General features: G+C 45.2%; 1 protein-coding gene across 6 annotated transcripts in view; it reads right to left on the reverse strand.

The window, feature by feature from the left end:
- Positions 1 to 12,885, reverse strand: part of Nhsl2 (NHS like 2) — a 159,731-nt gene that overhangs the window by 78,539 nt on the left and 68,307 nt on the right. For 2 of the 6 annotated variants that reach the window (XM_048797219.1, XM_048797218.1), the window contains exon 1: positions 12,752 to 12,850. The exons of 1 other annotated variant lie outside the window; for it this stretch is intronic. In XM_048797219.1, coding sequence (XP_048653176.1) covers positions 12,752 to 12,818 — 67 coding nt within the window. In that variant the 5' untranslated portion in view covers positions 12,819 to 12,850. Of the gene's footprint in view, positions 1 to 215; positions 1,278 to 12,751; positions 12,860 to 12,885 lie in introns of those variants that run through there. 3 more of the 6 variants (XM_015501575.2, XM_048797220.1, XM_048797216.1) reach the window with 3 other exon arrangements.

Below are 12,885 nucleotides of genomic sequence, written 5' to 3' on the forward strand. Positions count from 1 at the left end.
ACCCAGCTGTGAACCTCCTGTACAGCATCTTTGCCAAGTGGCCTCCTTGTCCTCTTTATACACTATATCTCTAATTCTAAGGGACCCACTCCCTCCCAAGACAGCCCAGGCTGCTGCCCCACAGCTCTGACTGCAGAAAGCACCTCTACCTCGAACTCCAATTCCTCCCTTCTTCCCTCTGCTGAGCACGAAACCCTTCTTCCACAAACACTCACCTCCCCGACTCCAGAAGAGGGTGAGAGATTCGGCTCTCTCCATCCTAGCAGTGTGGATAACAAAGAATCCACTTCCAGTCAATCCTCATGCAACAGAAAAGTATGTTGCCGGTCCACACTGGAGACAGGGCTCTACGCTGTTCCAAACCCTGTCCCTGGGGTCCTCAGTGGGGTGCCTAGGGATTCTTCCTGAAGTCTGTTTCCCAGCACCCCGGCCGGGTCAGTTTGATCCCATCAATCACATGCTTCTCTGCCTGATGAAGTTGTCCCTGGGCAGCCCAGCAAGACCTAATTAAAAAAGTAAGATTCCCCCCACTCTACACCCACGGCCACGCTGCTCCTGTGTCCCTGGTTACAGCGGGACCAGCGAGGGGAGCTATCTGTGAGTTGGGCTTATCTTTTTCTAGGTAAAGTTCTCAGCCAAAGGCCCTAGTCAGAGCAGCACACAGAGGGCTGACCTCCTGCTCAGCTGCTGTCCTGCAGGGAGGGGAAATGAACAGGAACTGGCCGTCTGAGTCAGCGCCCCTAGTCTATTGTCATGGCACAGGCCCCTTCCTTCCCAGAGGAGAGACGTGCACAGAGATAGGCCTTGTTTTTTGCAAGTCTCTCTTGCATATACACTTTCTCTCTTAGCCTGGGACAAGTCTGTGAACTATGGCTGGATGCAATTCAATTTCATTTCTCCAGCACTCAGAGAGGGCCTTTTGACAGCATGTAGAGGTCATCTCATTCCTATCATGCTAGCCATGGGCCAAGACAACTGGTCCCATTTAACAGGGGAGAAAACTGCGGCCCATAAAGGAATGGGAGGGTCCTTGCAAGACCCAACAGCTAGAAAACAATGAGTCTTGGAGTCCAACCTAGCTCTGCAGTACATGAGAAGCAACCTGCTGACCTTACTCAACTGCTTCTCTCACCCCTACCCTGGTCAGTGGATTGCAGATTCTAGCAAAGTCTATTTGTTAGGGCACAAAGCATGAGAGAATCACTGGCTTTAAAACACTGAAAATATATCTTGTTCAAATTTGTTTCTGTATGTTTAGATGGACAAGGACCCAAGAAACAAGTTATGTATGCCAGAATCTTTGTTACTCAGTACTAAATGACTATACTGGTGAAATGAGCATGGCCAAGGGGCTGAGCCTGTGTTCCAGTAACCATCTTCTAATAAGAAGGGAGGTATTGCTGGTTCTTGCTAACAGAATGGAAAGAGATTCAGCATGAGCTTTGCTCTTTTCTGTCTCTGCCAGGGCACAGATAGATAGGGAAGCAGCTGGAGGGAAGGAATCTGAGGGTTCCCCTGGGGGAAACCACCTGTATTAATAAGACTTTCAATTATTTGAGGACAGGGCTAGGGCATATGGATCTTTCACCTTTAGAATGCATTTGTAGACACAATATAAAATCCATCAGAAAAAGACTGAGGTGAAATCTCCTGGCAAGGAGAATGTATTGTGTTTCTGAGGTTAGGATAGGGTGAGTTTCTAGGGGCAACAAATAGTTAACATCACCTATCACATTCAAGAATGTTAGTAGTAGGTTGGATCCTGAGCAGTGACTTTAGCAACATAGGGATGGGGTGGGGTGGGGGTGTGACCTTGGCAAAGATGGCTTCACAGGGGCCATTCTGCAGCAGGTTAAGGAGGGAAATGGGAGGGGATTGGAGACACCTCTCAGGAAATCTGGTTGTGGTTAGAGAGGAAAGAGCCATAGCTGGAGGGAGAGGCAGAGCTGCAGATGGGAGTTAGATGTTTGTCAGGATGGGAGAGATGGTGCATTTTTTCAAGTTGAGGAACTTCTGTGAAAACTGCTATTCCACCCTATTCTCTGTGCTCCTTGCATGTTGGACTTCATCTCAGACCAGCGAAACCAAAATTCCTGAAGGGTGGGGCACAGGCATTGATATATATTATTCTAAATCTCCCCTGGTTGAGAATCATTATGCTAATTCCTAATTCTTGGGAGGGACTGAAATCTAGTATAAAGCCCAGATAGTGCAGAGGGCAAAGACAGCCTGAATGTTTTACCTCTTGCCATTGTCAGATTAACATGGAAGCTAAAACAACAGCCTTGGGAATCCTACTGCCTGGGCTCAAATCCCAGCCTTACCATTTACTGCTTGTGTACCCTTGGGCAAGCTACTTAGCCTTCATGAGCTATACAGCAGTTATATAATCTACAGTTTCTAATCTATATATCCCTTTTAGGAGACAATAAAAGTACATATAACATATAACATAAAGTTGTTGTATGGACTGAATGAGTTCATACCTACGAAATATCTGCATTTTCTAGTGTCCCTCCTATTGCCTCTCTGACCAATATCTTGGGCCTCCACCTAGGGCTCAGGAGGGCCTCCATTATAAAATGTTGCTGGCCTTATCCTTAGCTTGGGTCTCCCACTGGCTCTGCCCTCTGGTCTGCTTCATCTAGGCCTGAGTTTGTCATCCTTCTCCCAGGTCACTTCTCACTCCAGATTCCCCTGGGTTGGGGCTGGCTGCTATTACTGTAATGGGAACTGTCATTGTTTATAGCCAGAGTCACATTATTTGAGACTTGAAGACTCTACAAATTAGATTCTCAGTCAATATTTGTCTTTTATCACTCAAACTCAAGTTTTGGGGTTCTTTTTACTGATCTCTGGGTAAACTACTGTCCCTAGGTGTAGAAAGAGTTGGTGTAAGTTTCATGGACTTGATTATTGGGGGGGTTGGAGGCCAGATGATGGTGGGAATGATCCTTAGACCCAGCAGTGTGACCTTTAGCTCTGTGGTTGGCCACCAAAAGAGATCTTAACCTTTTCAACTTTGCTCCTTGTCCTAAGTAGACAGCACCTGTTCCCCAAGCTAGGCCATGGACCACCCAGGGAAGAGGAGGGGACTGGTGACAGAATTAAAGTTTGGGGCAGATATCCAGGAAGATAATCATGATGCAGGGGTAGATTTATCGAGTCTGGTAGGGGAACGAATAGAAGCAGCAGCAGTGTTCTGCCATGGGCCAGGGGCAGAAGTGTGAAGAGTGAGGCTAGGAAGCCAGAAAATCCCAAAGCCAGGTCCTGGAAGCAGGAGCTAAGTCCCAAATGCTCTAAGAGTCTTCAGTGTTAATGAAGGTAGCTCACATGCAATCCTTGCTTGTACATAGCAGGTGCTTTACATAGCAGGTGGGTAGGAATATTTCAAAGGAGCACTGTGCTAGGGATGGCACGTGCCTTTTATCTCTTATATGGCAAGGGGGTCACAGCACATCTTTGAGATAAGCTTAAAAGGCCTGAATAGCACCACCCAACCCCTCTGTCCTGGCCACAGAAGGAATTTAAAGAGGCAGCTCTGGCCCACCCTCCCCAATGCCAGAAACAGAACTCAAAAAACACTTCAACCAAATGGCAAGGGGCAAGTGGGAGTCTCATCCTGCTCCTGGGACTCCATACACCTCCCTCCATCTGTGTTCTGGGAGAACTTGACAGGAGACTGATTTTTGGAATAGAAAATCTGTTGTTGAGAGAAACGAAGGTTTCATCTAAGCTCATTTACTCCTCAGGGCTGCAGATGGCATTTAGGAGGTCATACAAGCTCAGATTATTTGGAGGTACTACCTACAGGTGATGAGGAACTCACCCGTTATTGTGTAGGACTTCCTACTAGGGATATATTTTTTTGTCATTTCAAGCATATCTTGGCCTCTTTGCAATGTCAGAACCCTGTCCGTTTCTCCCAGGTTGGTAACGGTCACAGTCATGGCCATGTGGTCCAGGGGGTTTCCACCACAGTAATGAGAAAATCCCAAAAGTTACAAGGACAACTCTGGGTCATTGGTGGCAGTAGTTGTAGGACAGCAACTAAAATGTTGCCCACATTAATCTCTGTAGCTGGGTGACCTTGGGAATATCACATCTTCTCTGTGTGGCTATAAAATGAGGTTCATGATTTCTAAGCATATGCCTCATCTTTATTAAAATATCTGGGTTCCCTAGCCCCACATAAAATAAATCAAATACCTAGGTTCCAACATGATAGAGACAAAAAGTCTGCTTTTTCCATTGAAGACTTTTCAATGCTGACACAAAAATAATGATAGTCATGGTCATATAAACACACTGTGCTCCTCCACATCCTCCTCAACTCCTGTTGAGATCAAGTGATCCCTAGAGACACTTCTATTCTGATAGTCTTAAGGCATAACATGGCAGCTCACAAGACAAGTGCCCCTTGCTTACTACATAGCAGATGCTTCACATGCAGCATTTTCATCCTCACAATCATCCTATGCTGACCAAGGAGGCAATGGAAGCTTTAAGAGTTTCTTAGGCCAGTTGTCTAAAGAAACACATGACTTATAAGTGGTCCAAGTCACTGAGAACCAGAGCAGCAGTGGAAGTCTTCACCATGTTCTTTTTTTTTAATTTTTTTTTTTGAGAGAGAGAGAGAGAGAGAATTTTAATATTTATTTTTTAGTTTTCGGCAGACACAACATCTTTGTTTGTATGTGGTGCTGAGGATCGAACCTGGGCCGCACGCATGCCAGGCGAGTGCGCTACCACTTGAGCCACATCCTCAGCCCCTTCACCATGTTCTTAATAAGTCATTCTGATCTCTCCACAGAGGTTAAGCATTTCAGAGGAGGAGGAAAACATAATATTTTCCTGATTATTCCCCAGCCAAGACTAGAAGTAGAAAGCTTCACTTGCTTCATCAAATTTCAATGGCACCTACACTCAAAGAAGACAGGGTGGCTGCTACCTGAAGCCACCTGGTAGCACAGGCTCAGGCTGGTTTTGTTATCTATGGGGGAGCAGTGCTGAACATTACCAGAATTAGTCCATTTTTGCTGTTGCAAATACCAAATACTCAAGGCTGAGTAATGTATAGAAAAAGAGGTTTATTTAGCTCACAGTTTTGGAGGCTGAAAGTCCAAGATTGGGTGGCCCCATCTGCTTGGCCTCTGGTGAGGGTCTCCTTAGCTACATCACAACATGGCAGATGTTGTTATGGTGGCAACATGTGTGATAGGAATAAATCACATGGCAAGACAGGAAACCAGAGGGATTCAGGGTCCAGGCTTGCTCTTTTGTAACAACTGATTCTCATAGGAACTAACTAGGGTCTCATGAGAGGTACATTAATCCCTTCTGAGGGTGTGTCTCTCCAGTGACTTCACCACCTTCCACTAGGTCTCACCTCTTACAGGTTCTACCACCTCAACACCTCCACACTGACCTTTTAGCACGTGAAACTTTGAGGTATACACTCAAACCATATTCAAACCATAGCAGTATCTGGCACTTTTGTTTCAAAGTATTTGTATACACATTACAGTAAGGCTTTATGCTATGGAGCATTTTACACCTTGCAAGTTCCTTTAGAATACCCTGGATCAAGCCAGGTGCAGTATTGTGCACCTGTAGTCCCAGAACTTGAAAAGCTGTGATGGGAGAATAGCTTCAGCCCAGGAGTTAAAGACCAACCTAAGTAACATAGTGTGACCCCACCTCAATAACAAACGAACAAACAAAGTAGGTATTCTAGAGCATTTCTTCCTGACATAGCTCTGTTAAGGTGGTTGTGGTTATTATCACCCTCACACTGCAGATGAGAAAACTGAGGATACAAAGAATGAAATAACTTCCTCCAAAGACCCTATACTCATTTCACCGCATCTCCCCATTCTTTGTGGCTCCCTCTTTCCACAAAGTAAGACAACTAATTTTTTTTTGTTTTTATTTTTGAACTTGGGGGTACTCAACTAGTGAGCCACATCTCCAGCCCTATTCTGTATTTTTTATTTAGAGACAGGGTCTCACTGAGTTGCTCAATGCCTTGCCATCGCTGATGCTGACTTTGAATTTGCGATCCTCCTGTCTTAGCCTCCCAAGTTGCTGGGATTACAGGGGTCCATCACTGCACCTGGCTGAAAGACACCTAATTTTTATTGAGGTCTTTCAAATATATTTCCTGATTCAAGCAAATGATATGGCTTGTTTGATAAAATGATTTGCCAGTGAAATTATTCTGTGTTAATTATTTTATTATTATTTGCACAAACAACATTATAACATTAAGAGAAATATAAGGGAAAGAAAAAACCCACCAAACCTGCAACCCATAATCAATCAAGTTCATTTCATCACAATTCTCTTCCCATTCTTGACTATATTCAGGATTTGTATAGCTCAGCATAGGGACAGTTTTATATTATGCTTTTGTATGTTATACTTTCTTATAAGCATTGTCCATGTTGATCAATAGTCTTCATAACTAGCTCTCACATGGCTCCATCAATATTTCATGATTTTTGTGGCTGGGGATCAAACCCAGGGCCTTGTACAGGCTAGGTGAGTGCTCTACCACTGAACCACATCCTCAGCACATTCACCATATTTCAGTGAGGTTGTATATATCATATTTACTTAGCCATACCACTGTAATTTGACATTAGGGTGACCATTCCATTTTTTGTACACCCACTGTTAGCCTCCTTCTAGTTCTGGCCTAAAAAATATAGGGGTATCATGACTGACCCCAACCCTTAGGATGTTTGGTGGTCTAGAATTTTATCTTCTTCTATACCTTCCAATGGACTCATTAAGTTTGGTTAGGAAATATGTCTTTAGGAAAAAGACATGTTCCCTGGGGAACAGGGACAATTAACTGCATGACTGACAGTTGTGGGAGGTAAGGAACACTAGGAAATAATTTGGGGGCCTAGAATTTTAACTTCTTCCATAACTTCCAATAGACTCATTAAATCTGATTAGTAGCTATATCTTTAGGAAGAAAGCCCCCAGAAGAATAGGGGCCAAATGACTTCCTTCTCTCTGTCATTTCAGCTTCCATTATATTGCTATTAAAAATGAAATTATCAGGTACAGTTGGCACATGTCTGTAATCTCAGTGACTCAGGAGGCTGAGGTAGGAGGATTACAAATTCAATTCCAGCCTGGACAACTTAGAAAGATCTTATCTCAAAAATAAAATTTTAAATGTCTGCAGATGTAGTTCTGTGGTAGTATACCTCTGGGTTCAATCTCCGTTACTACAGGGACTGGGGTTGTGGCTCAGTAGTAGAGCACTCACTTAGGACATGTGAGGCATTGGGTTCGATCCTCAGCACCATGTAAAATAATAATAATAATAATAATAATATTGTCCATCTATAACTAAAAAATAAAATAATTTTTAAAAATCTCCATTACTTACCTAAATAAAAATAAATAAAGATAAAATAAAAAGGACTGGGTAGATGTAGCTCAGTAGTAGAGTACTGGTTTCAATCCCCAGTACTGCAGGAAAAAAAAAAAGAGTTGGTGAGAAATTCAATGACAGGGCCAGGTCAATTGTCAAAATGCCTTGCAAATGCAATGAGGTGATTCTTTCATTTTATTTAGACATGGGTAAGAGACTGGGGACTCATTTTCATACTGAAGCACAGGTCACCTTGCTCACAGTGCTGGTGCATCTGCTTGGGGGGAGGAGGAAGTTGGAAATCAGCATGATACCAGTTCTCTCTGGATCTGAAGCCTCTGATAACACCAGGTTTAGGCTTAAATACAAGAACCCTCCACTTTCTCACTAGCTCAGGCATCCCCCACTCTAGTTTCTGGACTCAACACAGAGGCTCCAATGAATTCAATTATTCCAACAATACAAATATGCCATCAAACAGACATATGTGGGACTTCTACCAAGCTGGGGATCACATTCCCAGTTGCTATAGAGATTTGCTCAACATACCAGAACAGAGTCATGGTCCCCTACTTCCACCACACCCTGTCTCCAGTGTTACTAACTCCTTCCACAGCTGCAAAGATGCTGAAAAGCACATGGCATGGTGCAATAGGCACAGGCTTGGAAGGCAGACAGATTTAGGCTTCAAATCTTGGCTCCACAACTTTCTTGTTATCAGATCATGGGGCAGCTCTCCCTCTGAGTCTTAGTTTTCTCAATTGTAAAATGGCATTTATAGTCCCTGTCTGGTGGCTGTTCTGAGTGGTAAGTGAAGTGGCGGATGAAAAGTGTGGGTATGTGCTGGGCACAGTGGTGCATACCTATAATCCCAGCAGCTCAGGAGGCTGAGACAGGAGGCTATCGAGTTCAAAGCCAGCCTCAGCAATGGCGAGGTGCTAAGCAACTCAGTGAGACCCTGTCTCTAAACAAAATACAAAATAAAGCTGGGGATGTGGCTCAGTGGTTGAGGGGCCCTGAGTTCAATCTGGTACTAAAAAAAAAAGGTGTGGGTATGCAATAGGTGTGGGTGTGTGACGAATATTGGTTCCCTTTTTCTTCTCTGTGGAATACTAGTTCAAATAGATGGCTCCTATATGCACAACTATGCACATGCTGGATAGTGGCAATGACATTAGCACACATCCCCTTCCATAATACATACAGATTCACAGGGCGACAAGGCTACATTTACATACCCAAGAGGTAAAAGGGGCTATGAGAGTGAGTGAGAAATCAATTCCAATTTCTAAGCCTGGCAGATAAGGCTTTCCAGCCTTAAAGCAACCTGTGCTCTAAGGTCGCCCTGCTGGGATTTCACATGCTATAACTGTCCCACCTCCTCCCCCACCCCCTCCTGCTGTTTGCAGCTGTTTACCCCATCCAGCTGCACCATTACTAGGCTCAGCTCACGTGGCTGCTCCCTGTGGTTTTTCAAACATGCCTGGCCCACTTCTGGCTCCAGACCACAGGGCAAAGGTCCACAGTGTTTCCCCCATCTGCAATCATCATCACTCTTCTTCACTTGAAAAGTAATTTCAACTTTCTTCCTAGCTAGCTCACACTACATTCTCCTAACATTCTGCAATCATGCTAAGGAACCCGCCTAAGGATTCCTAGCTTTTTATAGCCAAAGGATGGAGGTCAAACAGGTAAATGACTTGCCTAAGATTCTCCCTGCAGGTTCACAGGCAAGAGAGACCAGAAGCCAAGCCTTCTGAGTTCTGGTTAAAGGCTCTTTCCAACTCTTTCATTTTCCCCACCCTTTCAAGTTGCAGTCTTTGAAAAGCTCATGTTTTCCTAGAGGAGACAAACATTCAATAATAACTACAAAAATGACAATATCAGCACTGATAAAATTATATAAAAGGTACCAGATTAGAACAGAAGAAGGAGTGATGGACTCTGTTCATTAATTTTGTATGGAGGAAGGAGGTCAGTTAATGGAAGAGAAGATGTGACATTGGATAAGGGTTTTAAAGAATGAATAGGAAATTGCCAGGAGGAGATGGGGTTTGGGGGAGGTGCTTCAGGCATAGAAATATAGAATGGGGAATTTTGGAGAACCACAAGTCATTTAATATGGCTAGACCATCCAGTTCAAGGTGAGATGTGACAGCAAGTGAGGCTGGAGAATTAGGCAGAGTCTGGTCACAGGTCTCTAAAAATGATTAAGGAACACCCACTTTACCTTAGTAATTGGTGCTTCTCAAACCTCAAGCACTGTTGTTTCAGTTTCTCAACCTTTGCCATTCTCATGCACCACATGTACTACTATCTAATTATTTTATTCAAAAAGACTTTAAAAACACTTAACCTTTTCCCAATAAAAAATATATATGAGAATCTGTATATTTGATATACTAGCTGTATTTTTTAAATATGTATTAATATAACAGAACCTTAAAAGGTAAGAAGAGTTTTCTCTCTACCACATACAGTGATCTTCTGGGCCTCCTGGGATCCACTCCATACCTGGGAAACAATCTTGACCCACTAGACCCAAATTAACAGGGCTTGGGTTCACAGCAAGAGTGCCGGGGAGATCATTGGTTGCTGTATTAGGCATGGCTAGAAGGACAAATGTGGAGGCAAGGAGCCAGTTTAAGAATAAGCAAGAGTGGATAAAGGTCTCAACTCAGATGCTGGCAGTGGAATAAGAGGAGGAGTAACTGTGTCTCAGAGGGAGTCTCAATAATGAATGAATGGCTGGGTGAAGGAATGAGTTAAAACTGTAGGTGTGAGGTGAGGGAGAGAGAGAAGTGAACATGATTCCCAAGTTCCTAGTCTGGGTTACTAGAAAAATAGTAGTGCTATTAAAAGAAAATGGAAGAGAGAAAGGGGACAGGATATGCTCAGTTTAGTGGGAGATACTTGTGGGGCATTCAGGTGGAGATGGAGAAGTTGGCCATGTTAGTTAGTCTGAGCAGCAAAGAGAGATCTGGAGGCCATGCCTATAGAGGTGGTCTCCTCAGGTGTGGCCTGCACTGCTAAGGGAGAGGGTATAGAGAAAAGTCACAAGCCTAAGAGAACTCTGAGGAAAGGATATTTGCATAAAAGGGTGGGCAAAGGAAGAAATGCTTCTTCATCCACAAAGCCTTTCCTAGTTACTGCAGGACAGAAATATATCCTATAGTCAGGGTCACTCTCTCCTTGAGACCATGAGCTGATTATTTCCAGTGGTTGCCCCTCCCTTCCACCCCCAGCCCCTGCTCCTGGTGCTGGAGATCAAACCCAGAGCCTTGTGCACACTAGGCAGGCACTCTACCATTGAGTTGCATCTTTAGCACTTTTTATTTTATTTTATTTTTATTTTTAGACAAGGTCTAAATTGCTCAGGCTGGCATAGAACTCAATATCCTCCTGTTTCAGAATCCTGATTAGCTGAATTACAGACATGTGCCACCATACCTGGTTTGTCTTCCATCTTTGACCATCCTATGGGCAGTTGGTAGGTAGAAGGATAACCATTGTTTTTCTCTAAGTTAGTCCAGTGGGAGTGAGTGCTCTACTAGGGACTCTGAGACTGCCTAGGGATGTGATAGAGAAGACATTGTGTTGGGGGTGAAGGCCAGGAGATGGAAGGGAGAGGGAAGGAGAAGTGGTCATGAGGCCACTTCTTCCTGCTACCAGAGACTGTTCCCATAGCTGCTGCCTCCAGGATGACTCTGGATTGGAGCTGCCATTGAAGATACAAAGCAACATCTAAGAAATGGCAGCAGCCAATGACTGTCCCAACCTGTCACACCAGCAAGTATGTGGAAAGTTATCCTCAAGTTCCCAGATAAGGCTGCAAAGAGCATCGCTGTGTAACACCAGTAAGGCTTGAAGCCTCCAGTTCCCTGGCAGAGAAGCAGGATGTTATGAGGTACCATTCACCTACTAATATTAGCCTTAGAGGAGTGTGTTCCCCCAAGAGTCCAAAGAAACTTCAACAGAATCTGTCCTTGGCTCAGTCTACCACAGGAACCCAAATTCAGCCCACTCAGGAAGCCAAACAAGCTGTGTTCTGACAGGTGGACCCCCAGCAGTTGTTACCCAGTCTGCCAGCACATCCCAAAGTGAATTTCCTGTAGTTTCCTTCTCCCTGACACCATGTGATGCCCCCTACCCCAGGACTGGTTGGCTCTAGACAACTGCTCTCAAGTGCATGTCCAGCTGAGTCCCCAAGAAGAAGCAGAGGCAACCCTTGGGACCTGAGCATGGAATGCTTTCAGCAAAACACCAATTCATTTATTGCTTTCTTGTGGTAAACTTGAGTTAAACTTGGCAAAACTTTTCCTTCCTTTCCACTGGCCTCAGTGGTGAATGAGAATTTCCCAAATGATCAGAAAGGGAATTCTGGGCTTCTCCAGGACTCTGTGTGAGGAGGGCCTCTGAGAAGGAAGAGAGAACACCATGGAAGAGGAAGGAGAGCATGAAGAGAAAGTGCACTGGTCCTAGTACATGAGGCCTGACCCCAGGTAGCAATCAAAGGTGCTTCTGAGTGGCCAAGGGGTAGGTGCCAGGGTGAATGGAACAAGTTGCTACCATGTCCTTCTTGCACCACCTTGCAAAGGTGAACTAAGAAAAGTTGTCTTCAGACCCCAATTTCCATACCGTGAGCATCCAGGAAGAAGTTGTTGGGGAAAACTATGTCAGCACCCTTGAGCCCATGTCTGAAGGGGCCCAAGGGGCAAAGCAGAATATATCAAGGGGTAGGAGGGCAAAAAACTCAAGGCTGGCCAATGCTCTTGTCCATGCAGTGAGAAGAGCTCTGCCAGGGCTGGGGTAGGGAGATGGGGGGCAGGGCATTACACAGCAAGAAACGAATTTGTCTGGATCATTCTGTGCATGCAGCATAGGACATAAAGAGCCAGGAGAGGTGTAGGTGTATAAGTGCGGGGCGAGCATGGGGGCTGCGGGGAGGCGAAGGTTTGAATAACAAAGGAGGATTGTAAAGGATAAGCCATGCATGGTTCCAAGACTCTGCCTACTGGATCCAGCGAGAAATCACAGTCCTAGCAATAAACTTCAGTCATTGGCACGTTGCTCACTTCCCAGATACTCCAGCCACCCTCCAGAGGCTACACGGGGTTGCTGGAGAAGGAGCCAGCTCCTGCCAGCTCAGGGAGCTCAGACTTACGCAATTCAGCCTGGCACAGGAGCAGGGGAGCTGGGAGTTCACCGCATCTCCCTCAGACTTTCTCCCCGCCCCCTGCCAGCCCCTGCAAGTCGCGCCGAGGGTCAGGGGCCCTGCAGCGCGGCAGCAGCGAGGTGGGTGGGGGGAGGCCCTGGCTGAAGGAGCCCCAGAAAAAAGGAGGGAAAGGAAGAGAGTACCTGTTGCTGAATGCATCCTGCTTTGGCTCTTACTCCTCGGTTGCTTGTGGTGAGAGTTGCCCATCATTCTGTTCTGGACTGGCAGCTACCGCGGCTGCCGCCGGCGCCACCACCACCTCCTCCTCCTCCTCCTC

The sequence above is a fragment of the Marmota marmota genome, unplaced genomic scaffold, assembly GCF_001458135.2.
Source record: "Marmota marmota marmota unplaced genomic scaffold, marMar, whole genome shotgun sequence".
Taxonomy (NCBI): Eukaryota; Metazoa; Chordata; class Mammalia; order Rodentia; family Sciuridae; genus Marmota; species Marmota marmota.